Source organism: Rattus norvegicus, chromosome 6 (assembly GCF_036323735.1).
Source record: "Rattus norvegicus strain BN/NHsdMcwi chromosome 6, GRCr8, whole genome shotgun sequence".
Lineage (NCBI taxonomy): Eukaryota > Metazoa > Chordata > Mammalia > Rodentia > Muridae > Rattus > Rattus norvegicus.
This window is the reverse complement of record NC_086024.1, coordinates 20,112,608-20,140,315: the sequence shown is the minus strand read 5'-3', so window position 1 is coordinate 20,140,315 and position 27,708 is coordinate 20,112,608. Positions and strand designations below refer to the sequence as shown.

Below are 27,708 nucleotides of genomic sequence, written 5' to 3'. Positions count from 1 at the left end.
AGAGCAATGAGTGTGTCTTACACGTGCACATTTGTTTCTAGCACGACCACAGGAGAGTCAGGTCAGTTACATTAAAGTAAGAACCATACAACTTTCAAAACATTTGGTCTTAAAAGCAATTTGATATCAAAATCTCCCTCATGGAAATTCAAATCACAATAAGAACAGTAAAATGTCGAGTGCTGGGTCTTAATCATTGACAACTAGAATGTGGCCACAGGAGAGGGCAGCCCCTCAGGGCAGGGCAGCACTCAGTCCCTGAGCTCAGAGAGCATCAGCCCTTCCCCAGCAGTGACGATGTCCGGGTGGTGCTTCTCCTCCTTCCACCTGACTCCCACGTACCCACTCGCCTACGAGCTATGTTTCAGGGGTGCTGGCTACCACACACACGCACGCGCGCGCACACACACGCACGCGCGCACACACACGCACACACACACAATCTGATGAACACTCTTATTACAAAGGTAAAAGACTAAGCGATGACCAGAATGGACGTAAATGTTTTAGAAAAGTTGTTGAAGATAAGCTGATAAAGACAACCAGAGAAGCCTAACCACTAAGGTAACAGCATAAGAATCACAAAGTTCCGTGATGGTCCCACAAGGTGTGACTCCATATGCAAGACATCTGAAGAAGGGGCAGCAGAGCTACAGACAGCTCAGAGGAGTCGCCAGAGGTGATGTTTCTCGATGGTGGAGGTCTGTTTTATCTTGATGTTCATCTGCCACAGAACTATACACTGAATAAGAGTGACCATGTCAAAGGGAGGGAGGGAAGGCCTTGGCCCTCCACCAAAGGCTGCTGAGTAAGGGCCAGCTCCACCACCACAGATGAGATGCCTAGGGGGCATTGACTACTAACTCTTTAATTTTCCTGCTTCAGCAGACTTTCCAGGCTAATCACTTTGCAAGAGAGATTCTATATTCTTAGATAAAGATGGGAAAGGCGTGGTGCTAGACAGAGACAGAGAGCAGGAGTGATACCTCACCTAATCACAGCTTCACAAGCTCCAAGGTATTTCCCACTTTACAGCATTTAACCTCTGGAGCTGGAGGGAAAGATCAGTCCTCATCAGGAAACAGTAACTGAGCATGTGTACAGAATTAAATCTGTAGAGAATCCTGAGGTGTGTGGTGTGTGTGTGTGTGTGTGTGTGTGTGTGTGTGTGTGTGTGTGTGTGTGTGTGTGTGTGGGGTATATGTGTGTTCTTCTAAATGCTTAAAGACAAACTGGGCAGAGAGTACGTGGAAAGGGTAATGGGTTGTCTTCAAATCCTTGCTCTTCTCTGAGAGCAAACCAGACGTGAAAAGCAGGATAAGGAGAAACATAAACACATAGCCTTTAAGGTTCTAGGAGACATACCTTACCTGGAGACAAGAGGGACTAAAAGGGAGTATGAAATCACACAGATGAGGGAAATCAAGGAGGCACATGAAGAGGACTCACAGCTGATGAGCCTCAGAGACTGCACCCAAGTTACACGCTAACAATGGTTAGGGTGAGGCTGGCTGAGGATAGGAATAGCAATGAAGTGTCAGTAGTTAATCCTAGAAGCTAATCCTCACCCTCCGAGCCCCAGAAATCAGTCCTTCCTTGTTTGCACAGCATAAGGATAAGTAGGAATATGACAGGATCACTCAGGAACTGCGTAGGTCTGTGAACAGAACATTGCCTGTCCACTTTGGGAACATTTAACCACCAGGCCCCTAGCTTGTCTTTCCTGCACACTGTGATGAGACTCTGCTTTGCTTTCGTATTCTGAGATAGGCTCAATTTGCTCCAGGCCGTCCTCAACCTCTCTGGCTGCAATGAGTCTCCTGCCTCAGTGTCCCCCCAAAGTGGGGCTATAGATATAGACACCATCCCCAGCTCTAGAGCTGGCTTGTAGCACCTTGCTCTTCGGTATGAACTAACATACAATGACTTTTAAACTTTTGAGGGAAGCCTCCATCATACAAGTATGAACCTAAAACACTGAGAAATTCCTGCAGAAATCTGGAGATTCTTTGACCCTCTTAACTCTGAAACAGCGGCAGGCCTGCAACTTGCTCTGTAGACAGACCACCAGGCTAGCCTTGGACTCACAGAGATTCATCTCAATCTTGAACATAACTTTTTTTTTTTTTAAGTGGGAGAAGTAGTTTGGAATGGGCCTTTTATCCCAGCACTTGAGAAGGAGAGGCAGGCAGATCTCTAAGTTCAAGACCAGCCTGGTGTACACAGTCAGTTCCAGGACAGCCAGAGCTACATAATGCAATCCCACATAGAAGAAAAACAAGCAAACAAACAAAAAACAAAACAAAACAAAAACAAACCTCCAATTAAATGAAGTGGGGGAAAGTGAGAAAACTAGTGAGTTGATTCGAGTGGCCCAAGACTTAAGTTAAGACATCCCGGAGAGAGCGGGAAGAAATACAGCAGAGGGATGACCAAGTCAACCCTGGAGAAGTACTTCCCAGGATGGCCATGGAGAATGGGAAGGATGTTCATCTCTGAAATAAAGATCAAATGACAAGTATGAATGAATGAAGGTCAAAACCAAGCAACATATCTGGGATACAGAAATACCAGGAACCATCTTGGAATATGAAAATGAGGCATCCCTACAGATGTGCACTACATTACAAGAAGCACACATCATGATGGCTTCACATGGCACCACAGAAGCTACACGGACAATGCTCAAATATTCTAACCTAGTGCTTTAAACCCAATCAAATGTGAAGCTGGAAATACCAAGCCCTACACTTTTTACCAGAAAGAAACTAAAACATGTTTCAAGGAAGGTAAAAGAAGAATACAAGAAAGGAGCTCCCAGGGCAAAGCTGTTAGAGAGCTCCACAGACTGGGAGAGGATAGAAGAGTACAGAAAGGGCTACAGCAGGAGCACAGCTCGGGGGTGTAGCTCACTGTAGATGCTAGCCTGACATGCAGCTAAGTTCCTGTGTGCCCGCACATAAAGGACTGACAGCCAGGCAGGCTTTACAGGCACAGAAGGTCATAGACACATCTTATGGACCTGGGCAGTGGGAGGAGGAATGGGATGTCCGACAGGAGACTGAAAGAAGATTTAAGCAAATTAAAAACAAAAAGATTGAGGAAAACAGTGAGGAGTGAGTGATGGCAGACTCTACGGACTCAGCCAGAGTACTGGAAGACAAGGAGAAACCTTTTACAACAAAGTCTACAAATGATGAGTGGTGCTAGACACAGCAAAAGGCAGGGCTGTAAGCTTTTGTTTTTAAATAAAAGCTGTTTTAGCTCTAGTTGACTTTAAAAAATTATATTTGAGAGGTTGGGGATTTAGCTCAGTGGCAGAGCACTTGCCTAGCAAGCTCAAGGCCCTGGGTTTGGTCCCCAGCTCCGAAAAAAAGAAAAAAAAATATATTTGATAGAGATAATTCAATATAAGAAATAATGTTCATCATGCTCCCAGCTTAAACCAAAACAAACCAAAACCTCAGTGCACAGCGGTGTACTGAGGGGTCAGACTGGAGCTGTCTGGGGAGGGGCAGCACTGAGCTGAAGGCTTGCCAAGGCTATGCAGCCTTAAACCCAAAGCAGCGCTGTTCCTGCCGACCACGCAGCCAGTGAGGCTGCCCAGCATACGTAAGCCATGACTGCTAGGATGGTTTTCCTGTGATGGGAAAGGCCGCCTACAAGACAGGAACGGCCATAAGGAAGGTCTGAGGATCAGAGTACCAGGAGGAGGGTGAGGAACTGAACTGAGGCCGGCCTGCCATAGACATGCTTTTCACCACAGTCACGCAGGACGGCAGAGGCGTTGGAGGACCCTGCTTGCTGAGCGTGTCTGAGGCCCTGCGTTCAATTTCTGCTAACACCGAAACCTGAAAAGTTTTCGAAAACTGTGAATAATGTAATAGTTAGAATATGGAAGTAGAAAAAGACAGATATAAAAACATCTACTGAAATACGAGTTAAGCATCAGGAGGCTAACAACTGCATGAAACTTTATAGACTTTTCTGTCTGTAGTACTTTTTGACCAAGTAATCCGTAAGAATACACACTTAAATTACTAAACTGGATGATCATCTTGTCTTCAACGGAAGATCTCTGGCTTTTTTTTTTTTTAAAAGAAACATTATATACAATAATGACAGGATAATAAAAAAATTTAAGTTAAAATTACCAATATGGGGTACCAATGAAGGACTTCCGTTTGGCAATTGTAGCTGTTATCTGTGCGGAAACTCCAAAATCAGCTATTTAAAAAATGAGAGAAGAAAAAAAATCACTTAAGATAATACCAAAAGTACCTTCTAATACTTATTTTTATCAATTTCACAAATATGGAACAATCTCAAACATGTTACAGCTTCTAACTTTGATGGACTATTAAAATATCACAAAGTAGTGTGTAGCATAGCCAGATGGATTCCCATGTAATTCATACGGTCCAAACGATACTGAGATGAAAGAACTGGTAAGAAACCACGGCCTTAGGAAAACTGAAACTGACACGGCTATGACGTCCGTTTTGTAGGCCCTCTACTTCAAGGAGTCTTCCTAGAAGGGGCCTTTCAGTAGCTGTACATTCTGTTCACTCTCTGCCAGACAGACTGACACCTGCAGACTTAAATGGACATCTATCTAGCCTGAAACGACACAGGACACAACACCCCGGAGCCTGCCTTCTGCAGCACACTCTGCAGCGGAAGCCAGTGCTGACACGGTTGGGATTAGCTGCTGTTCCTCAAGTATGTTCAGGTCCAACACTCTGCAGTGTGTTTAACAGTTCTAAAGCATCCTGAGGGACAGGAAGGTAGGGAACAGTGCAGCAGACGCAGGTGCTCATAGAAACTGCTCAGTAAGCAGGATGCCGAGGGCACAGGGCGGTACAGAATAGGGTGAATCCTTTCTGCTTTTCTCACTCACAGGCTGTGTAGGAAAACTATCTTGTGTGTTAACACAGATATTTTTGATCTGATTAGTCCTACAGTAGGATGTAGTTTAAAGCAACTTTATCTGTCTGTTTGTACTGTGCGGCTGGGGACAAACCTAGTGCCTTGTACATTGGGAGCAAAGGCTCCCCCTGAGCTGACACCCAGAGCACTATTAGCATTTTTACAAAACAAATGACGATTTTGAAATTTGGTTTGTCCTAAATAGTTCAAAATAATAATTGTTCCATATGTTACCACATTCTCGTCACCATTTACAGTTACTTTATTGAACACATTTTTTTTTTTTTGTTTTAAACTCATACTAAGTCATTACTGGTTTTGCACTTTGTTTTAATCATACCCTGTAAGTTACTGTTTGAGGTAAAGCAACCGTTAGCATCTCAAATATACTCATATCAATAATAGTGTGATTGCTTTTTAAAGTTAAATATATATGCAGGACTTATGGAGTTACTGGATTTTTAATTTTTTGGTCCTCTCATTTCAATTTTGTACAGATTTTCTACTAGAAGCCCAATCTCTTGGTTTAGAGGTAAAAGGGTTACCAATGCATATTATTTCATGGTATCTGTAAAAATCTGTTTCTTGTGAAGTATGTTTATGCTTCTTTAGCGGAAGAAAAATCAGACAGAGAATCTGGCTCAGCAATGATCTCCATTGAAAAAAGGGATATGCTGTCCCGAGGACCATCGAGGACCTGGGATGTGCACTCCTGGAAAACAAGCAAAACCCAAACCAAACCCAACTGCACTTTAGGAAAGACCTGCGTGTGTGGGTGCGTGTGGGGAATTCTGATTTACTTACCTAATTTCACATGACCGTTATCCGTTAGTAGGATGTTAGCGCCCTTCAAAGTGAGAACATTTTAGTTGAGTGGTAAGCAGACATTTTATTAGGTGAGAATATAATAGGTTAACCATACACATAATAACCACAGCCTTAGACTTAGAAATACTTAACTTTAAAGATGTGTTCAATTAGAATGCTACATAATTATAGGAAACACTGTTGTCCACTTCCTAGGTAATTTCACTGATGTGCTCCCTCCCTTTAAAAGGGCTCCTTGCTAACATGGTATGAATGCTAACACATTTCCTAAATGCCATTTCCTGGTTGATGACATACCACTGCTACATTAGAATGTTATTTTAAACTAGTGCTTCAATGGGTCTGATTATACTTTAAACTTGATTACTATATTTCCCATCCTTAAAAGCTCTTTTTCTGGAACTCTGGCATGTGACTGCCCTGCTTCTTGGTACCCTAATGGTTTCTTTGTAAAGAGTTTAAGTCAGCCAATCACTAGCTGTGGGTTCATAACCACCCCCTGCAACATTTAAATGAGGAAGACAAAGTAGGCAGCTCTTTAATCCAAGGTGCTAGTGTGATTACAGCTTGAGGAAATGTTCTTGGACTCCCCTACTCTAACCAACATGAGACAGAGTAGAAGGGAAGCAAAGGAGAATTCTAAACCCTAGAATACCATCCATGAAATGGAGCTACACCATGCAAAATACCCCTGACCTATGGGATCATGGGAAAGGGAGAAATGTTAAGGGGTCACATCAGGGCTTTTACTGTACCCCTCTCCCTATGGCTAGGGACTTCTGCTGAAGTCTTGCTATGTTCTATCCCCACGGTCAGGTCCATTCTCGTAACTTCTGCCGTCACACATACACACCACAGCTCCTGACCCATCTGTTCTTCCCTCTCCCCCATCCCTGTCTCTGAGAGACGACTGACTGACAGCCAGCCACTTAAATTCTGGAGTACAGTCCAAGCAGGTTGTCTTCGTGTATGCAGGTGAGAAAGAAGAGAAAAAAGGGTTATCCCTGGCCCAACAAAGAAAGGCTCAACTTCAGGCAGGACACTGAAGACCAAGTTTGGGAAGGAAGTCCTCTGAAAGCTGAGGATATTTAAGCAGAGGTCTCGATGAAGTAAGGATGGACAGCTACACTGAAATCCGGGACGAGGACATTCTAGGAATAAGGAACAGCAAACACGAAGGCCTAGAACCACGAAGACCTTAAAACATTTCCAATGACAAAAAATTCAGTGTGGCTGAGCCACAGTGAGTAAAGCAGAGAGGAGTCACAGGAGGTGAGCTCAGAGGAGGCCTGCAGGGCCTGGGTGGTGCGGAACACTGCTGGCCATGGTCCACGCACCTGCAGCTCTCAGTGCCCACTACAGGGAAGGAGTGGAGCTGACGAGCAGGGCAGCCACATGCCCTGGCTGTCAAATGCAATGTAACAATAGAAGCACTCAAGAACAGAAGCCATGAGACCAGGAAGAAGGCTACCAGAGACATGCAGGTGAGACAGAGTATGAGAAGGCTTAGACAAGGGCAGAGGCTATGCAGATGGTCAGAATTTACTCAAACTAAAGTCTGACTCGAGTCCTTGCACAACAGAGCACAAAACTGCCCAGACAAGTTTATGACCCATGAAACCTTCTCACTAATATAACACAGATTTTTGTGGTCTCAGACTTCACTGCACATGTTTGTTCATACTGTTCTTTCAGTTTGGAGAACATGCCATTCTTTATTTTTGACAAAACCTACCAGTCCTTCCCAGTCACATATGGCTACCCTGACCTCCTCAGAAGCTCATTTACCTTTGAAGCACAAACCCTCCCCTTTGCCTTTGAAATGGCTTACAGAAAATACCTGCATGTCCACTTACATCCCATGGAGCAGTGAGTGTGTGGGCATACGGGCATTCTCTGAGGACAGAGGCCAGGGCTTGCATCAGGGATGAGGAAAGCAACATGAACCACCTACCCCCACAGAAGGCTAAGAGGTATTACGCTACAAAAACTTAAGAAAATAAAAGAGGGAGAGAATTGTACTAAGGAAGCAAACAAAGAAGGGAGAAAAAAATAAATGAAAGAAAGAACCATTTTGATTGAAGAGCACAGTGTCCTTAGAAACACCTCCAGAGTCTTGACTGAGCTAACCCCAGCTTGTCCAGAGGATACTGCACTCTTCCAGGAACCAAAGAGGAGAGAGAGCACAGAAGGTGTAAGGGTTGCACTTAGCCTCCTTGGTACATTACTAATGACATCTTACATCACCATTTGTAAGATACATTTCCTTAGGAGAGACAAACTTAGTAGAGGATATGGTAAGCACACAAGTTACTGATTTTATGGATGCTATTGAGCTAATCTGTGTCTGATCCACAGTTACAAATGAGCTTTAAAAAACCTATTAAAGCTTAATCCAGCCAGGTGTGGTAGTGCTTGTGAATTATAATTCCAGCCCTCAGGAGATGGAGGCAAAGGGAGCAGGAATTCAAGTGTATTCTCAATGACACGGTGAGTCTGAGGACAGCCTGACCTATGACGCTATGTCTCAAAACATCCCCAAACCAAAACCAATGAGCGACTCCAAACTCACCACACTTTAAGACCCCACACTTTAAGACATTGTGTGTGATCCTGACTCAACAAGGCTACTTAAAACATGCAGTGGAACTTATCATAGCTCACTCGTGTTTATTACTGTAATATACTTCAGGTGGCAAACTCATCAAGTAGCATAATTGCAAGAAGTCTGCTCAGTGATTAATCTAGAGAATTTAAAAGTGATAAACAGGTTATTTAAAAGAGAAAAACAGACCGATAATATAATGTATACCTTTATATCTCTGTGCATTTTTCCTTTACTGTGAAGGTAATACAATCCCTAGAGTTTAAAAAAAAAATAGAAAAATAAGCAAGATTTATCACACAGCACACCAAATAGTAGTCATTATTTTATTTACTCTACAGAAAACCAAGTAGTAAGAATCGACTCATTATAATAAAAGGTTATAGTAGATAACAGAGTCAAGAGAAAGATAAAGGAAGCTCAGGCAGAACTACTGATATGTCTTTCTTTTTTCTTTTTTCTTGTTTTTTGGAGCTGGGGACTGAACCCAGGGCCTTGCGCTTGCTAGGCAAGTGCTCTACCGCTGAGCTAAATCCCCAACCCCTTCTACTGATATTTCTAAAATAACATTTAGGAAACTCTGCAAATATTTTGAATTTGTAAAGTGTACATCTCACTAAAATCAGAATAAATTTCAATTCTTCTGATGTTACTGAACTGTTAGCCCTTCTTTGTCATTAAGAGGAATATACAGACCCAGAGTGCTGATTTCTAGGTTATACTTTATACTTTTATAGTATTTCATTGTAAACGCAGCCTGGATTTATAGCGATTTTTAAATGTATTAAGGGCCAGATACAGGTTGGCACAGAGCACATGTGTGAGGTCATGGGTTCAACCCTAGCACCACAAAAATAAAAAACACCAAAGTAGAATAGTAAAACTGTATTATAGTTTTCAAACTAGATTATCTTGTCCCTTAAGGGTAATGTCTAGTAAGTAAACATTTAGCAAAGAATAGTGGCTGAAATCTGACTTGCCTGGAGTGTTTCCCTGCTAACGTATGCAATCTGCAGCTCTGAAAGGGGGCCAGTTACTGTAAGAGAAGAAGACGATTACGGTTATTACGGTCAGCAGGATGAAGCAACATGTTTTCCAGTAGATGACCAAGTTTATAAATCCCACTAAGAATAGACTCAACGTACCTGATGCCAAAAAGGCAGAGATCTTATTATGACGCTTTTTCTTTTTTTTCTTTTTTCTTTTTTTTCAGAGCTGGGGACCAAACCCAGGGCCTTGCGCTTGCTAGGCAAGTGAGCTAAATCCCCAACCCCAATGACTCTTTTTAAATGTGATATACTCACTGTCTCCAGTTTAGAACAGTGCCTGTCATGTTTGTAAAAAACTGAGCAACTAAAATGATTATATTTTTATTTTACACCTTGCTAGTCTGATATTCATAGATAAAAAGTTTGGTCTATAATCTGTAGAATACACGATCTTCAACTTACAATGGGTTATGTTCTAGATAAATCTATTTTACATTGACAATATTTTAGGTCAAAAATGAATTTCATGTGTCAACATGTGATATCACAGCTAGGCAGCATTGGACGCCAGGAAGGATCAGTTGTTTACCTCAGGGTCTCGTGGCCCAGTGGGATCTGCAGCATGCTACTACCATCTAATAGTATAAGCAAGAGTACATACACTCTCACTGTACATGTTCTAGCTTGGGCTGGCCCCAACTCTGTAATGGGGAGAAAGAAACCCAGCAAGAGCAACGGATGTTAAACACACTGCACCCTTGAGAAGAGCTCGAAGGTGAAGCATCTTCAACAGAGGCCACCACAGTTCATCTCCCATATACAAAATGCCCATGGGAGAAAAGTTGCAAACCCTCCATACAGACAGAGTTCGGCTGGGAATTCCAGCTGACTGCAGTTTCCCTGGTCAGTTTCTGCTCGGTGTTGGTTAAGTCTCCAGTTTGATGGTGCTGTCTTTGCTCTGTCATCAGGCTACCCAAGGCCTTCCTGTTGGATGCTGTAAAATCATGATTTGATGGTGTGCTATCTTCTTGAAGTTTATCTCCTACTTGCTACCTGTCCTTTTACTTTTGCTTGCTATATACTTAATGACTTCACTCACTAAGACCAAAGGATGGCTGTCATAGATCAGTCACTGGATGTATAGAACTACACAAACAGTTATTTCCTGTGTGTGCATTTGCTATGGCTTGAATATATTCTCCTCTAGAATGCATATATATAAAGCAACTCTGGTCTCACCATGATAGATGTCCTGTAAAGAGCCACCTCCACAAAATTCCATGCAAATCCAAAGTTTATCTCGCCTGTGAAGAGAGCAGCCGTGCATTACATCTCTGTGATTAAAATGTTCTGTGATAGCAGCTTATGTGCTATGACGCTACACAGCTACAATGCAGTGCCCTATCTTCTTAAAAAGCAATGAATCCCCGAGTAAACAACCCATCTCATTGCTGCACTCCAACTCTAGGCTTAGTACCAAGACACACCATTTACATGCCATTTACATGCCATTTACATGTCATTGGGCATATTCTCAGGGGACCTCTCTTTAGCTAACACTTCCTGTTCTACAGTTTATCCATTTACCCAGATTTAGCACAGAAAAAGAAAATGCCAATTCATCCTGAGCACATCACTTTGATAGCACTCCTTTTGTTTGTTTGCTGTTTTGGGACAGGGCTTCTCTGTGTAGCCTTGGCTGTCCTGGAACTCACTCTGTAGACCACCTTGGCCTTGAACTCAGAGAGATCTGCCTGCCTCTGCCTACCAAGTGTTGCGACTAAAGGTGTGTGCCACCACAGCCCAGCTTGACAGCACTCTTAACCAACAAATGTAGATGTTACCATCAAATGAAGACTCCAGAATGACATTTCCAGAGCCTACAAAATTGATCTCTGCTGCTCATACAGCACTTCTCACTCACAGCCTAAGATGGTGTGATCATGCAATGACAGAAGTAGTCAGCAAAGATTTACACAACTTTCCCTTGTCTGTCCCTTTATTCAGTCATCTACTATTTTTCCTCTTAGAGCACACCAGGAACTGTACCCCTGTCTGGGGCAGAGGTGGGGTAGGGAGTCTCTGGATCTGGTAAACTCTAACTGTTCTATTGGTGAACGAATGTATGACTGACTGAAATAACAAAGCAATTAGACCAGAGGCCATAGAAAATATGGCCCCTGGCCCAAATCTAGTCCGTTACCTGGTATACAGTCCTGCAACAATAAATGATTAAATGGTTGGGGGAGATCAAGAGAATATATTTGACATGTGACAATGGTGGGACATTTAGTGTCATAAAGCTCATCAGAAACCAGTCACACCCATTCACTTATGTACTGTCTAAGCTGTACTCATACCAAGACAGCGGGTTTGAGTAGCTGTGACTCACAAACCCTCCAATTTTATTATACACAGGTCTTGATAGATACATATTGAAGGACCAGGAAAAAATTCAGACCCCCTAGCAAACAGAGTAGAGCCAAAAATGTAGGTTAGCCAGTACAGTGACTCTGCTCCAGGAACTCGACTGACCATGGAACTGCAATGACACCAGCCGGTTCAGCAACTCTCTCCCAGGAACTAGCTGACCATAAAGTTAGATTAAGATCTTAAAGAACAATCTTGAGAAACAGGAAGCATCTCCTTGTGATTTTTCACTGGTATTCTTGACATTTTCCAATGACGCCATCCCTACCCCCTTGGGTTGTGGTTTCTTCCTTTAAATACCCCTTTCCCCAGCTACTCCTTGTCGAACTCCTCTACTCCTGCGTGGGATACGAGTCTCGACCCCAGTGCACTGGTTCCTATCAATAAACCTCATGTTATTACAGCAAGGATGGTCTCATTTGAGTTCTTGGGGGGCTGCATCATTCTGAGACTTTAGTGAGGGTTTCCCCGCTCCGGGGGTCTTTCAATACCACATATTTTCTCCCGTGCAGAAACTAAAGCACTTAAAAGTACAGTAGGGGCTACTAGGGAAGACAAGAGAAGCCAGAAATGGGGGTGGGGGTTGAGGATGTGCAGGGCCTAAGCAAACTACACACTTATATCATGGAGTCACCACTGTCTTAGTGAGGACTGCCGTTACTGTGATGAAACATCTTGCTCAAAGCGACTCCAGGAGGACAGCGTTCATTTGGTTTACCCTCTCACACCACTGTTCATCACTGACTTAAGTCAGGACAGGAGTTCAAACAGGGCAGGGACCAATGTAGAGGCCAAGGGTCTTCCTCTCCCACAGTAATCACTAATTAACAAAGTACCCTACAGGCTTGCCTATAGCCTAATCTTATAGAGGTTATTTTCTTGAGATTCCCTCCTCTCAAACGACTCTAGCTTCTGTCAAACTATCAACAGGGAACTTAATAATTTATACAAATAATATACATCTATAATTTTTATAAGTAAATAATAGTTATACAAGTAATAATATATATTTATAATTTTTAATTAGAAATAAAGTTACAAGCATCTGATTTATAAAGAAAAGTTTGCTGAATTTTGGCTGTGTGCTATGAGACCCCATGGATGAAAATGTCTTGGCAAATCAAGGTTTTGTGGAGAGACAACATTCAAATTGGGTCTTGAAGTTCAAGTAGGCATTCACCAGGGAGAGATAGAGATGGGCCTGCGCAAAAGAATGGAAATTGGAAAGAAGACACCACATTTGAGAGACTGGCTAGTAGAACACATGCTACCTGAAGAGACGATGACCACAGAAGGTGCTAGAATAGGCTGGGTTGCACTGTAGAGCAGTTCTGGGAATGGACCCGTCGGTACAGCTACCTTCACTAGGAGAATCCTTAGTTTATCAACATCTCTCTTAAGATGTGGCATTTAAAACCAAGCACTATTCTGATGCTACACGAACAGTGCATTAAAAAGCAAGGTTGTTGGTATTAATAGGGGTCAAATATGGTGGTGTGTGGGGCGGAGGATCCTGCCACCAGACACAACTGGTAAGGTTGTAGCAAAAGTTCAGAACCCCAATAAAACTCATAATTGAGAATGGCAGGGGCTTGAAGTAGCTCCCAGTCAGGTTCCTGTCCTGGAGTATGTGACCACGACACCCCACTAGGAGGACCATGACAATCAGTCACGTAAGGATAACACCTGAAGTCCTTCCCCATGCAAACAGGGTGTCCCTAACTTCTCAGACTAGATCCCACCCCACAAATGTTTATAAGGTTCCTGTCAACAGGGAACAAATTGATAAGTCATTTCACCAAAGACCATCTGAGGGCACCTGTCATATTGAGCTGTAACACTCCAGGGCTTGTCTTCTCTCCAGAAACAGTAATTGAGCATCTAGCCGCCTGCCACCAGCTCTGGGAGTGGGGAGACAGTAACACTTTGGTCATTCTGGCCATGCCCAAGCCCCACGAGACCTTCCATTCCCCAGGCTGGGCTAAGGAGTCCCTGGCCTGCTACGCACCAGTGAGCAGAACAGCACTGGTGGTTGGGTTAAGTAGACCTAAGCATTGGCTTGGCTGTGTACACCTCGTGAGCTACCAGGGGGAAGAGGTCAGCTAGGTTGATAGTGTGGAATAGCGAGTTACCATGTTCTAAGGTAAGGCTGAAGAGAGTAAAGCCCTAAAGAAATCAGAAACCACTTAAGGCTGACAGTTTACCAGTGTGCCGTATAAATGGAATGGTCCACTACCACCACGGCTAGTGTAGGCATTTCTTCTGCTGTTTCTGATATGGTACATTCCACCATGGCTAGTGTAGGCATTTCTTCTGCTGTTTCTGATATGGTATATATACCACCATGGCTAGTGTAGGCATTTCTTCTGTTGTTTCTGACATGGTACATACCAGCAAACATAGCCCACAGAAACATGACCTGCTGGCCAGTAGCCACGTTTTAAGAACTCTCAGAATTGTTGGCTATGGTCTTATCCAAAATGCAGAAGGTGAGGAGGACTGGCTCGACGGTTAAAAGCACTTGTTCTTAATTGAGAACCTAGGTTCAATTCCCAGCACCCATGTATCAGGTCACAACGGTCTATAATTCCAGTCCCAGGGAATACATGGCCCCTGAGGGCATTGGACACATATGTGGTACACGTTAATGCATACAGGCAAAACAGTCAAGCATATTAAACAATAAAATAAATTTTAAAAATTAAAAAAGATGAGGGCACTTCTGTCTAGAAGTCACTATGCTAACATGTTTAATTTCTCCATGGAACCCAACAGCTATCTTCTTCACTCAAACGCCACAGTCCATTTCATATGGTGCATGTATATTGAACAATTATGTGGAGGGCAGAGGACGAATGTGGGTGTAAGTCTTGGGGATAAGGTCCACGTCTTCTGAGACAGGGCCTCTCACTGACCTTGAGCTTACCACTTAGACTAGGAAGCCCCGGCGGTTCGCCTGTCTCTGCATCCCTATCACTGCGATTGTAAGCTGGCTAGCAGGCCTGGTACTTTTATGTCCGTCTCGAGGGCTGAAGTGACGTCCTTGTGCCTGCAAGCCAACTGAGCTATTGTGCCATTCCTGGACTTCCATGTATATTGATTATCAATTCCTGGTTGGGTCTAACAAAGATTTCCTATCTGCAGGCTGATCTTCACTTGTATTATAATTTACCTTATAGTCATTTAGTTAATCACATTAAATTATTCCAAGAACTCAATGTAAAGTTTAAAATGTAAAGTTATCAACTGTTCTTTTTTAAGAATAAAAACATTACAATCAGAAGGGATTGATTTGGTATTGCTTTCCACAAAGGCCAGGTCATTTGCCAACTGTTAAGTGCTCGCTGATGACATGATTAATAATTTACTCATGATGTTTGCTGGGGAATGGCTGACATTTGATTTGATTGTATTTTTTACAAGTCATCTTTCTCCCTTTTGCAAATTAGTCATTGATTATCTCTAATCGTCAATGTCTCCTCTACTGTGAAAGGACATCTACTGACAGTGATGACAACCACATCTGCTGAACGTTCACCGTTGAGCTAGAGCTTACATAAATCTAAAAGCTTGGATTCATTTAAGGAGTCAGCTGCCTTGTAATTACCGAGTCACCTGTCTTGTGCTTCGGCTCCACATCAACAATGGCGTCCCTGCCCCTTCCAGCGTGAACAGTTCTCCACCGTACAGAAATGAACAGGGGACCAGTTTTCTGGTGTCTTTCGGGGCCACTGCCTCATCTTCCATCCCCTGCTTCATCTTACTTAAACACGGTGTTAGTTTATTCTAGCAGTGACTTCCTAGTTTATACAGGCAGAGAAATAATATGGCCCGCCATACATGCTGATACTACTTAAGATGCCAAAGCTGCTCACATTTGTAACATTCCATTTGGTTAAAATCTCCTGTTATAAAAAATAAATAAAGCCTGAATAGCCAGAATGTCTTAGAAAAAGGACTCCGTCTGTTCACAAATGTCCCCACTGTGATGATAAATCTGCAGGCCACTGGGTCATCACCGAGCCATCTGTCCAATAGGACCGGGCTGAGACAACCGGCCCAGTTTTCTCAGGCCAACAAATTATATGGGTCTTCCTGGCTAGGCATCTAAATTAAAATAAAAGTAACCACAAGACCAATGTGAAATGAACCAGCACTAATGTTCTGCCTCAATAAATGTTTAGAAGCCTTCTCTTATTTTGTAAAATTACCTTACTCATAAATGAATGAATGAATGTAAGTGTGTGTGTGTGTGTGTGTGTGTGTGTGTGTGTGTGTGTTGTGTCACTATTTTAATCTTCCAGTTTGATCTATATTAGAACTTATAGGGACAATGTTCTAACAACTGTTATATTGATATGAAAGTCTTATTCCTAAAATGTACTTTTTCATCTTCCCATACACCATAGATTTAAAATAATACATTGTTCACAAACACCGGAAAACAAAACCTGTGGTCAGAGTCACCTGGACCCCATCCTGCCTGCTGGAATGGCATGCCCAGCTACTTCTCCCTGGGAGAGCCCTCTGTCTAGCAATCATGGCACCACTGTAGTGACAAAGTGACTCAACTTTATCTAAGTCACCAGTGTGAAAACTATGAAGGTCAGTGAACACTAGATATTTTCATATGGGATAATTCACTGGGAGTCAAATTTGAAATCTGTTGGTTCATTTTAAAATAGATGTTCAAAACCATAAAGGCAGGTGTCCCACCCAGTGTGCTCTGTCCGTAGGGAATATAAAGTGACCAATTTATTCTAGCAACCCTCAGTACAGCCTGAAGTTCTCCAAAGTCTCAATCCCCTTGCAATCTGACAACACCAGCAGAAAACTGAGACCCAAATGAAGTGTTAGGCGTGCCAAGGCATCAGTGTGACGCTCAGGGCCTGATCTCACTGATAGCTGTGTTCACACTGGGACAGGTGAGGGAAGGATCTACACAAAGAACTCTATTGCCTTCGCCACTCTTCTGTAGTTAGAAAGTTTCAAAATCAAGGGTGCCCTTCAAAGGGTAACTGTGACAATAGTGACAACTTTAGTCTTTTTCTGTCTAAAAAAAGTTAGAAAGACCTGGGAGTTAAACTATCCTTGGCTCTAATGGGGTTAAAGGATATCTGGTGATTTTTTTCACAAATATTCAGAAAATATGCATTAAATATGCAGCATGCTATTAGTTAATTCTAAGTCACCAGAGGAAAGCTTAGCCTGTGTGGCCCTTGATAGACTTCATGCCGTGATGCTACACCCTGCTGAGATCATCAAGTACTCAGCGCTATGGATACTAAGTTGGGATCTCTCCACGAAGTGAGTGTAGACAGCCTGCTTGCTTGCTATAAAAAGGTCTTCTGGACCTTAGCCACTCACTGTGCGTCTACTCAGAAAAGCAGTGTCTGATCCCTCGGGGCAGGCCTGTCAGATCACATCTGCACTACATCCTTTTGTCTAACACTGCTATAGTACACTGTAACAGCAACACCAGAAGAACCTCGTGACAGAGCATTCTGGGGTTGTGCACCAAACCCCTACTCCCTTGACCTCTATAAAACAAGCTGTTCCATTTGGCTTTCTGGAGCTAAGTAGTCCTGTAGGCCAAAGAGGCATCAGTGAGGGAATGGGCAGGCGTACATCCTGCCAGTGACAAGCAACTGAGCCTCAAGGAGAAAGCGGTTCTATTACATCCTGTTTTCTTATCTGTGAAAGAGCAGGCTGCAGGACAAGATCTCTCTGTCCTTTCCAGCTTGAATACAATACAAACCTAATTCTTAGGATTCCATGCCCCTCTTTGGTCCAAGTCTGTACTTAATCAGGAATAAAGACTCTGCAGAAAGGAAGGAAGGACTGCTATTTTATTCTTCTGGATGCTTTCAAGTCTGCACCATTGGTAATGCCAATGGCAGAACAGTCACTGGTCTACAGTACCATCTTCCTGTTACATTCCCACAGTACTAAAGAACACGGTTTTATTTTTTAAAATGACCATAACTTTGTTTTAATTTTGGTTTGAGGTGGGGGCAGAATTCACTATAACCTTTTTTTCGTAATAAATCCCTGTATTTCCTTAGAGGCATTCAGAGTGTCAACAAAACAGCCTCGATGTTTACAGCTACAGAGTGGTGTTCAGTGGACAGAACAACAGTGATCTCCGTATACGCTGCTTTAGAGACACCTGAAGATGGAAAAATAAACCCGAGATAAAACCAAAAGAAAAAAACAAAACAGAACCAAAACTACTGTCCCCACATATAACTAATTTGTGCTGTGCACCAACAAGAAGCTGCTTTAATTTCCATGCCAATTGACACCCACCCCCCAGACTGTACCAGGCAAGGTTGGTGGCTACTGAAGATACCACCAGGACAGGGCTAGCTAAAGACACCCTTGGTAGTGTGTTAACTATACAAAAAAAGACACTGTACAATTTAAAAACAAATCTTACACAGCCTTACATTTCAATTCTTTTCTTTAAAAGGAGTGAGTTGTGTGTGTGTGGGGGGGAGTAAATGATTTATAGACAAGAAAACTGTGCTGGAACAACTTATTCATTCATCATCTTCCTCTTTTCCTCATCCTCCTCACTGTCTTCCTCTTCCTTCTTTTTCTTGCTCTTCTCAGCCTTGACCACCCCCTTTCTCACTGCATCAGGTTTTCCTTTAGCTCTGTAGGCAGCGATATCCTTCTCATACTTCTCCTTCAGCTTGGCGGCCTTCTTCTCACAGGGCTGCTTGTCATCCGTGGCCGTGTTGGTCCACATCTCTCCTAGTTTCTTTGCACATCACCAATGGATAGGCCAGGATGCTTGCCTTTGACTTTTGGGCGGTACTCAGAACAGAACAAGAAGAAGGCTGAAGGAGGCCCCTTGGGGGCATTGGGGTCCTTGAACTTCTCTTTGGTCTCTCCTTTGGGGGGTGTGTTTTCATTTCTCTTTCATAACGAGCCTTGTCAGCCTTTGCCATGTCTTCACATTTCCCCTTCTCTTTAGCAGACATGGTCTCTGAGCACTTCCAGGAGAACTCTAAAGTGTTAACAGAAGCATCCGGGTGCGTCTTCTTGTGCTCCTCCCGCAGGTTTGCACAGAGAATGCGTATGAGGGCATTCTGCCTCTCGGCTCCTTAGGATCTCCTTTGCCCATGTTTAGTGATTTTCCTCCGCGAGGCACAGAGTCGCCCAGTGCCCGTCTGGCTCTCGCTTGCCCCTGTGCTGTCTCTATGGAGCTCAATGTACTGCAATGGCTGTGAGAGCGGGAGCCAGACGCAGCCTCCTCATTCTCTCCTCTGTCACTTTCTCAATATCATCTTTACATTTGGATAGACCTAAAAAAAAATAAACTTGGTGCTAACCCTTTCAGGGGTCTTGTTTGTAAGTTGGACATAACATGTACTGGGGCACGCACACTGCTCACGGTGTTGACATAATCACAGAGGCACTGCTATGGTCTGAGGACCATGCTGGTGGCGGCACTAACATGCGGTGAGTGTTGCTATGTTCAACGGGTAGCCCTTTACCATCCACATGTTCTTTCGTCTCGTCCTCCTGGGTACCAACCCCACCAGTGCTGTCACCTCCATTTACAGAGGAGGAGCTGGGACAGGAGGTGACAAAATAATCTGCCATCACCCACATCGTTAACTGCCAATGGAAGGAGGATTCTGACCTTTCCACTCAACCCTAACTTCTACACCACACTGCTGTCTTCCTGCAGGAAGGCTGCGGCCGTTTTACCACATGAAGGCCATTGAATAAGTAGGTTTGGCTTCATATGTTGTACAGTGCTTTTCAAACATGATTAGAACCATGTCCCAGGGAAGCACAGGCTTTCCTTCCAAGACCAGCCTGCCCTAGGAAGCAGCAGGGAAACAAGGCGTTTTGGAGCGGTGATTTTTACTGTATCTGGAATCAATTATTAGTACCCTAAACTTAATTGATTTTAGGAGACTGCTTCTCAAGCCTGGACAGTGACTGCCCTGCTGGGCCTACTCCCACCACATGGGCAGGTGCTGAGATGGACTTGTTGGGCTGCTACCATCGTGCTGAGAGCTAAGAATGCACACAGGACTGTACAATAGCACTGACCTACCCCGTCCCTTTCCCGTCTCCATCCAAACTACCCTGCTTCCCGAGTGCAGCTACAGTGAGGGGAAGAGCTGGTCTGGTTTGTTACACAGACTGAGGAGACAAAGGACAGACCTCCCGGGCTCTTTTCTCTCTTCTGCTCAGCAGTGTTCTGTATGTGGGTTATGTGAGAACGGAGCCTGTAACGGGCATCCCGGCCTCCAACATAACAGAGGAAAACATTCTCCACTCTTCCTGGTAGGAGGATTTTAAGAAGTTACGAGGTCATGACGTCACACTCAGTGAACAAGCAGAAGTGAGAGGAGTCAGGTAAGTCTGGGGGAACCCTCTATGGCACATGATTTGATGAAGCTGGCCTGGTCCTGCCAAAATAGCACAAGAGCTAGGACTACAGCCAGAGGTTCACTTTGGGACCTGGAAAAGTGTGGTGTGGAAAGAATTATAGTTCCTAGTCTTTTGAACAAAATGAAGCAAAAGAAAGAGGCCAGAAGCATAAAACATTAAAAAAAAAAACTTAAAAGAAAAGAGTCTATCTTCTAAGCAAGGATCACAAATCTCAGCGCTGGAGTCAATGTTATTCTGTTAGTGATAGAACAGTACTGCTTTTCAAAAGGGAGATGAACAATGTACCTGAGATAACTTCCAAAATAAGCAACGATGTTTGCATGTTTGCAGTCTTTCATCATAATGATTTCTTGCTGTACAACCGCGAAGTCTTCTCCTAGGACACAGAGCAAGCATGTTGGACACTGAATAGGTAAAATGCTCATTTACTTTAAAGCATGTGAGGGTGATTATACTTAGGATTAACTATTACACAGCTAATGAATTTTATATCCAACACAACCAATGCCTTGACATTACTTTTAACAACAATCTCAGTCCTGGCTTCTGTACAGAATACTGTACTTCGGTGAAAAGTACGAATGCCCAACCCAAACTTCTGGGTCCCAATTCTGTTCTCACTAAGCGCTTAGACAAATTACTATCTCTGTGCTAATTTCCTGCTCAGTAAAGTAATGACTATTGACCTCACAGAGCCGAGTGAGTTACTACCTACAAAATGCCTGGCAGGGTGATTTCCATACACACATTTCCTGCTAGTACTGGCACACCTTTGGGCACTGCAACTAGGAATACATACTATACGAACGACCTTCACTAGGAAATGCCCATGGCTTCCCTTTGTTACTGAACAACATCTGGCTGGTTGTAGCGGCACATACCTATAGACAGGCTGGAAAGGAAGAGGCAGGAGAATCATTGAATAACCCTGGATAGAAATCCAGCAGAAAGATATGATCCTTTTTAAAGTTAAAGACCACTGGTCCAGCGGTGTGTGAGCTCTGCAGTGGGGACGGCCCACATTGAGCAGTGTGAGTTAAGGTGACTCCCATATGCAGCATCTCCACTTAGGCCACTTAGGAAAGGTATTCCACCTATACCTGGACAAACTATCAGGCATCTGCCCTGTCCCCTGCTTGGCCAAATTCTTCAAAATAAGACCTGGCAACCTTAGAGAGCCATCATACGGTGGGATGTTCAAAGAGTACTTGTCAGGGAGAAAGAGAGGTGCAGGAATGTGAACCAGAGGTACTGTAGAGCGAAAACAAAGGGGAGAGAGTGCTCATGGCTAAGCCAAAGCAACTCAAGTTTCAGTATTATAATCAAAGACAGCTCAATAAAGCGGATGTTAGTGACTGCTCACATCCAAGCATGAGGCTGTCAGAGTAAAAAGTCCTGGCATTTCTGGTCGTGGCTTCTTCCTATTGTAAATGTTGCTGAGACCTGAAATAGCCTAGTCAGGAACCATGCCAACCCCGACTCAAGTCCGCCCCACTGTAAGTCCTAATCACAATGGAAGAAGTAGTGAGGAAGGGAGGATTCTCAGAACTTAACTACTTCAGCTTGTGTGTGCAAAACCACAGCTTCCTGGAAGGAGGAGAGGGAAGTCTTCAAACTCCACATGACTGAGTCTCCTTAAGTGTTTCACCCTCTATGGCATCTCAAGAGGAAATAATAGTCATCCTAAGACTACAGGACTGGAACCAAGTTCCATGGCCATGTGGAGTATTCTGGAGGGTCTGTACACGGCCTTCTCACTCGTCCTAGAATATCACTGGCTGCAGTCAGATGGATGAGTTGTTCCTGGTAAGGTTGAGCTAGTCAGCACAGTACGTGACTTTCAGGGGCTGAGGCGCTCTTTCTGGGGTAGGCCTAAGGGTCATTAATGGTCATTGTAAAGAGTGTTGATCCGTGCAGGGCTGGTACTTATGGAATAACAAGTACCTCCTCTGGTAAGATGCATACATATCTGCACAAGACCAGCTCTCCTGAATCATGGGGCCACCTTCATGGGCTTCTCTTACCTATTAACTACAACAAAGTTCTCGTGTAGTGATCTTTACATACATCACATCTGTGTTTCCTCTAGGACAGGATCAGGCCTAACTCATTTCTGTATCCTTAGCAGATGATGCATGACTGCATGACTTTCCTCCAGGGGGACATCAGTTGAGAACACCAGCACTGGCGTTAAGTTTTAAGCAACAACTGGCATGGCTTCTACTTTGAGCCATTTACTCTTCTTTTTCTCTCAGTGGCTTTAAGCTTTCACCAATGTTTCCCATGAAATGTTATTGATCCAACTATGTATTCCCTCTCCTCCAAGTCAACCTCCAAGCCAACTGTGAGCAACAAGTTAACTCCTACATTTCAAAATCCAAAGAAAGTGTTCATACATTCAATTTCTAGAGATAAGTGAAATGCGTAAGTCTAGGTAGGAAGAAAGAAAATACAGCTTAATACATTAGTAACCCAAAGGAGTTGAATAGCTGACTCAGAAGACTTTCTTCAAAGCTTGTATGAAAGTCCAAAGAGGCATAAACAAGGAAAACATTCCTAATACACTTAACTGTGATACCAAAGAGTACTTTACTTATATGAATTCAGATTTCAGAAGGTGCACCCCTCCCCCCCAAAAAAGGCCCTGAAAACCAATGATGGTCCCTGGGGGTGAATGTTACATGGCAAAGGGCCTTGCAGGTATGATAAAAGTGATGACCCTGAGATGGGAGAGCATCCTGACATCAGGTGAGTCATACTGGAGACAACAGGACAACCGGAGCAGGGCGCCCGCCACAGCACTGGCTCTGGAGGCAGAGCAAGGGGCCAAGAATGTTGCTTCAGAAACTGGGAAAGGCAAGAAAGTAGATTCTCCTTTAGGAACTCAGGACTGACATACAAACAAATGGAGAAGCTAGGGAAATAAATCACACACACACCTGATCAAAGGCCCTTTCATAGGGATGCCAACCTTACCCAACAGGGCAATGGCAATCTTTACAACAAATGCTGAGAGAACTGGATAGTCACATGCCAAAAACAGTACTCTGCATGTATAGAGACAAAAATGACTCAGAAAAGGCTTAAAACCTAATCAAGACCAGAAACTATCAAGTTCCTATGAAAAACAAGCGAAAACATTTGTAATATTGGTCTTAGCAAATGATATCAGGAACAAGACCCAAAACAAAACAATGACAAACAGTAAGACTGTGTCACATTCAACCTTTGTGTAAAAAAAGAGACAGAAAAGGCATCCTTGTCTATGGAGAAAAACATCTGCAGACCATCTACCTGGTAAGAAGAAAACACCTGGCAGACCATCCACCTGGTAAGAAGAAAACCCTGGCAGACCATCCACCTGGTAAGAAAAAAACACCTGTAGTCCACCTGCCTGATAAGGGGTTACTGTGTAAAATACAGGAAGCAAACAAACAACTCCACTAAAAACTGAATCAAGAGTGAAGGGGTAACGTAATTTTCATAAGATGTACAAAAGTCAAACATCATATATAATCTAAAAATACATACAATTTTCACTTGTCATTTTTTAATATTTGAAATTACAAAGAATAAGCTGAGAATATCAAGAAATTGGACCCTTTGGGCATGGGTGGTAAGCATGTGAAACTGTACAGCTGCTATTGTTAAGGGGAGCCCACAAGAGAAGATCACTCAGACACAGTTTATAGCCAACTGAAAGTCTTCATTCCAGCTGGCTAGGACTACACTCAGGTATTTGGGTTAGGTGTTTTGTATTAATCTCAGTTTACTTCGTCCTCATTTTAAGTGTTACAGTTTGGATGGAAAGGTATCCTGGCAGTTGGGAGCCAAGAAATACCACAAAGTCACACCGAACACCAAACTCAAATGAGATTTATTGGGAGGGTGGCTACTTGTGCTCCATTTAAGCAGCAGAGAACTGAACAGAACGCAGGGTTTATGTTAGGCTTCTTTGGGTGGGGGGAGAGGTGTGGCGCTTTCCTGGGTGGCCTGGGATTAGAGGTATTATGTGTCCTGATTTTGGGGCAAACTTGAGGATTGGTGGGATTTTTTTCCTGTAGGGTGGGGCTGAGAACAGCAGTTAGAGCTGTTAGGGAAGTCTGGGGCAGGGGGTAGAGGTGGGTGACAGTCATGCACAAGCCTTCATAGTTGAAAAAGTTTACAAAGGGAGTGTCTGCCCAGCACAGAGAATGCCTTCCTCACCAGGGAGTATCTGGCCACTTAAGTTGTGAGTAGCCCTTGTCTTGGCTGACCTCACCTAACTGTCTACAGTAGCCTGAGGGTTGATTCTTATTCTGACTGGGCTAACCATGGGACCCTGCATTCCCAACTGCATGGCCAACTACATCAGAGAATAAACTCAGTTAAGCTACTGGTACCCTGTGCCCCCCAGAACATAACAAGTCCTTCATTTGACTCATTCCTATAGAAGCAAAGGGGAATGTGACCGGGCAAGACAGTGCAGAGGCTCCTGCACAGAGAATTACCAAACTCTACCCGAGGAGCCCAAGGTCAAGATGCCTTAGCCAGCTTCTGCTAAACTGCCTGTGCAGAGACCCCTCCAGCTCGCCCCTTATCTTAGCTTCTGCAAAGCCCCCTGAAGCTGCCGAGCAAGATGCCACGATGTGCCTTTTGGCTTTTTGTTGTCGACACTTGGACTACACTTAGGACCTGAACACCTGAGTGAAGTCCCACCCGCCTGGGATAATAAAGAATTTTCAATTGCTATAAATTGACTGAGGTCATCTCTGGTAGGGTCCCTGTAACACTATGGAAAACAATTCTAAGGTTTCTCCAAATTAGATCCATACAACCCAGCAATACTGCTTGTTAGTAAATACTCAAAAGAATGGGACACATGATCTGAGCATATCCGCAACACCAGCATATCACAACAGCAATCACCTAATACTCACTGCCACATAAACGGCTAGGGACATGTTAACACTTACACAACGTTATATACATACACACACAACAAAGTATCATTCAGCCATAAAATAAAAAGGAGACCCTGGCATGTGCCTTGTTAGTGAAAATTCCTGAAGAAGCTATGTCTGGCTGTGAATGAAAGACCCCAGGAAGGAGTCTGTGTGCAGAGACTGATGGACCAACTGGACATCTAATACTGTGGAGAGATTGGAATTTTACAGGTCTAGAGCATAACCGCCTTAAACTTGGCCTAGTTTTAGCCTTCTGGAATATCTCTGCCAGATTCTGTAGAGGAACTAACATCCTGTAATAATAAATAGAGACCTTTTAGAATCTACTGACTTAGCAGACCACTAGCTTCCGCCAAAAAGCTAGGAATGTCACTGGAGACCTATAGAATAGATAGCATCCTAGACCTATAAAGGAGTAGATAGTGTCTTACAATTATAGAATAGCTAGGATCTTAGACCCATAAAATAGACAAGTGTCTTAGACCTACAGAATTGCTCCCCCTTCCTGCTGTACCCTCCTGTTCGGTGTACTCAGCAATGCTAACATATTTTAAACTTGCCTTGATTTATGAATTTCTTTGTTCTGTAAAACTGTGTCCATGTTGGGAATTGGGGTACTCTCCATCTGTGTTCCTGGGCCATGCCACTGCGAATAGCTCCAGAGTACACTAGCTTTCATTCCTTTTAAGATGTAAATGGTATTGTATGTCGATGGCTTCAACATGAATGGAACTAAAGGCTAATATGCTAAATAAAAAGCCAGTGACACAAAGAAAAGTTCTACATAATTCTAACCTATATGAAGAATTAGCATAGCCAATCTAACAGAAAATAGTCACTATCAAAGACTCTAGGAGGAGTAGGACAGAGAATAGATGTTCAGAGAGTCCAAACTTCAATCATACAAGATCACACACTCTGTTGTATAATATTCTTCTTATAGCAACAAGACTATTTTATACCTAAAGTTATTAAGGGGGGGGTGGATCAGGCTCTATACTCTACTAAGAGAGGGTCCTAGGGACACAGAGAAGTTTAAACATGGACTGTAGAAAACAAACAAGGTTTCTTGTCCCAATGTTGTCACATTAAAAACAAAGTGCTAATAAGTAATGATCCACTGATCAAAGGTGGAAACGAGGAACAAAGGGCAGATAAAATAGAACACCCCGAGTTACTTTACTTCTAAGCGTCAGTAATTTCAGGGGGAAATCCCTCGTCTATCCAGTGCCGTCTGTCTGGAGTTTGTAACATGGTCTGATACAGTAGAGTGGCTAAGCAACAGTGCATCCTTTGAACAGTATCATAAATGATGTCATGACAACTCTACCCGTTATGACAACAGACACAAGGCAGTGCGGCGCAAACAAGTGGTGCCCAGGGGTCTGCTCAAGGACACAGGTGCCGGGGAAGTTCCTTCCCAAAAGACCTGTCCGTCTATGATGAATCATGAGGATGGAGTGCCTTACCAACCTGTAGACACAGAGAACTTACACCAAAAGCTGACAGGGAAGCAAGAAATAATTACCACCGTGGAAAAACGAGTGGGTGAGCCTTACCAGCATCCTGTCACTTTTAACTACTGTACTGCAGTTTAATGCAAGCTGCTCTCACAGAACAAAAATTAAAAAAAAAAAATCTACCCCTCCTCCCATGACTGTTCCTGCTCATCTCTGTCGCATCTTTCACTGTGTTGGAATGGGATACATGCTCTTGTTTCGGAGACTTTCTCCTATAGCTGATAGCTAATTAATCACATGTCTGTCTGAACTTACGTCCTACTTCAGTAACTGGTACTGTAGGTGACAAGTAGTTACTCGCAACTTTAAAGACAGACTTTAAGTCATTAAGGAAGGAAGACTCAGGTCGTCTGTGGCAGACAGGATGCCCCTTGTCCAGTCTGAGCCGAAGGCCCCCGTGTGCGTGCACTGAGCTCCATGCTGCCTGCCAGCTTCAGTGGAACCAGTTATCTTGACCTGTCTTTACATTTTGTTCAGACTGGGTCTCAAGAGTTGGCAGTGTTCTAGCCTAAGCAAATTTAAGAGCAAAGAAGCAGACCTTTAATCTCACAGAATCGGGCTCACTAATGCACTCACGGAAAAGGAGGGAAACGGAGGGGCAGTGAACCATTTCAGCAAGTGCACAGAAAGCAGTTACTCCAGGATAACCCTGTCTGGACAAGAGTGGAGCTGAGGTGAAGTCCAAACAAAGCAGTGTTTTTTTTTTTTTTTTTTTTTTAAAAGGATTTATTTATTATATATGAGTACACTGTAGCTGTCTTCAGACACACCAGAAGAGGGCATCAGATCTCATTACAGATGGTTGTGAGCCACCATGTGGTTGCTGGGATTTGAACTCAGGACCTCTGGAAGAGCAGTCAGTGCTCTTAACCGCTGAGCCATCTCTCCAGCCCCCAAAGCAGTGTTTTGATAGGCTAAGAACGAAGCCACACACTGGGCTGCAAGACAAAGGCAAGGTCCACTCTTTTGGACTATGAAGTCACAACAGACTGGCTGCTGTATCATCCAAGTTATAAAGCAACATGATTCTTTTGAGACTTATT

The 27,708-nt window shown here is 43.5% G+C and overlaps 1 protein-coding gene across 16 annotated transcripts in view; it reads right to left on the bottom strand.

Moving 5' to 3' along the window:
- The window catches only part of Map4k3 (mitogen-activated protein kinase kinase kinase kinase 3), a 169,338-nt gene that overhangs the window by 58,268 nt on the left and 83,362 nt on the right, over positions 1-27,708 (bottom strand). For 13 of the 16 annotated variants that reach the window (XM_039111726.2, XM_039111728.2, XM_039111729.2 and 10 more), the window contains exons 3-8: positions 20,485-20,575; positions 10,591-10,655; positions 9,343-9,398; positions 8,570-8,617; positions 5,734-5,776; positions 4,155-4,227 (exon numbers count right to left, since the gene is read on the bottom strand). In XM_039111726.2, the coding sequence (XP_038967654.1) occupies positions 4,155-4,227; positions 5,734-5,776; positions 8,570-8,617; positions 9,343-9,398; positions 10,591-10,655; positions 20,485-20,575 (376 nt within the window). Of the gene's footprint in view, positions 1-4,154; positions 4,228-5,733; positions 5,777-8,569; positions 8,618-9,342; positions 9,399-10,590; positions 10,656-18,230; positions 19,095-20,484; positions 20,576-27,708 lie in introns of those variants that run through there. The other 3 variants (XM_063261506.1, XM_039111732.1, XM_039111733.2) reach the window with 3 other exon arrangements.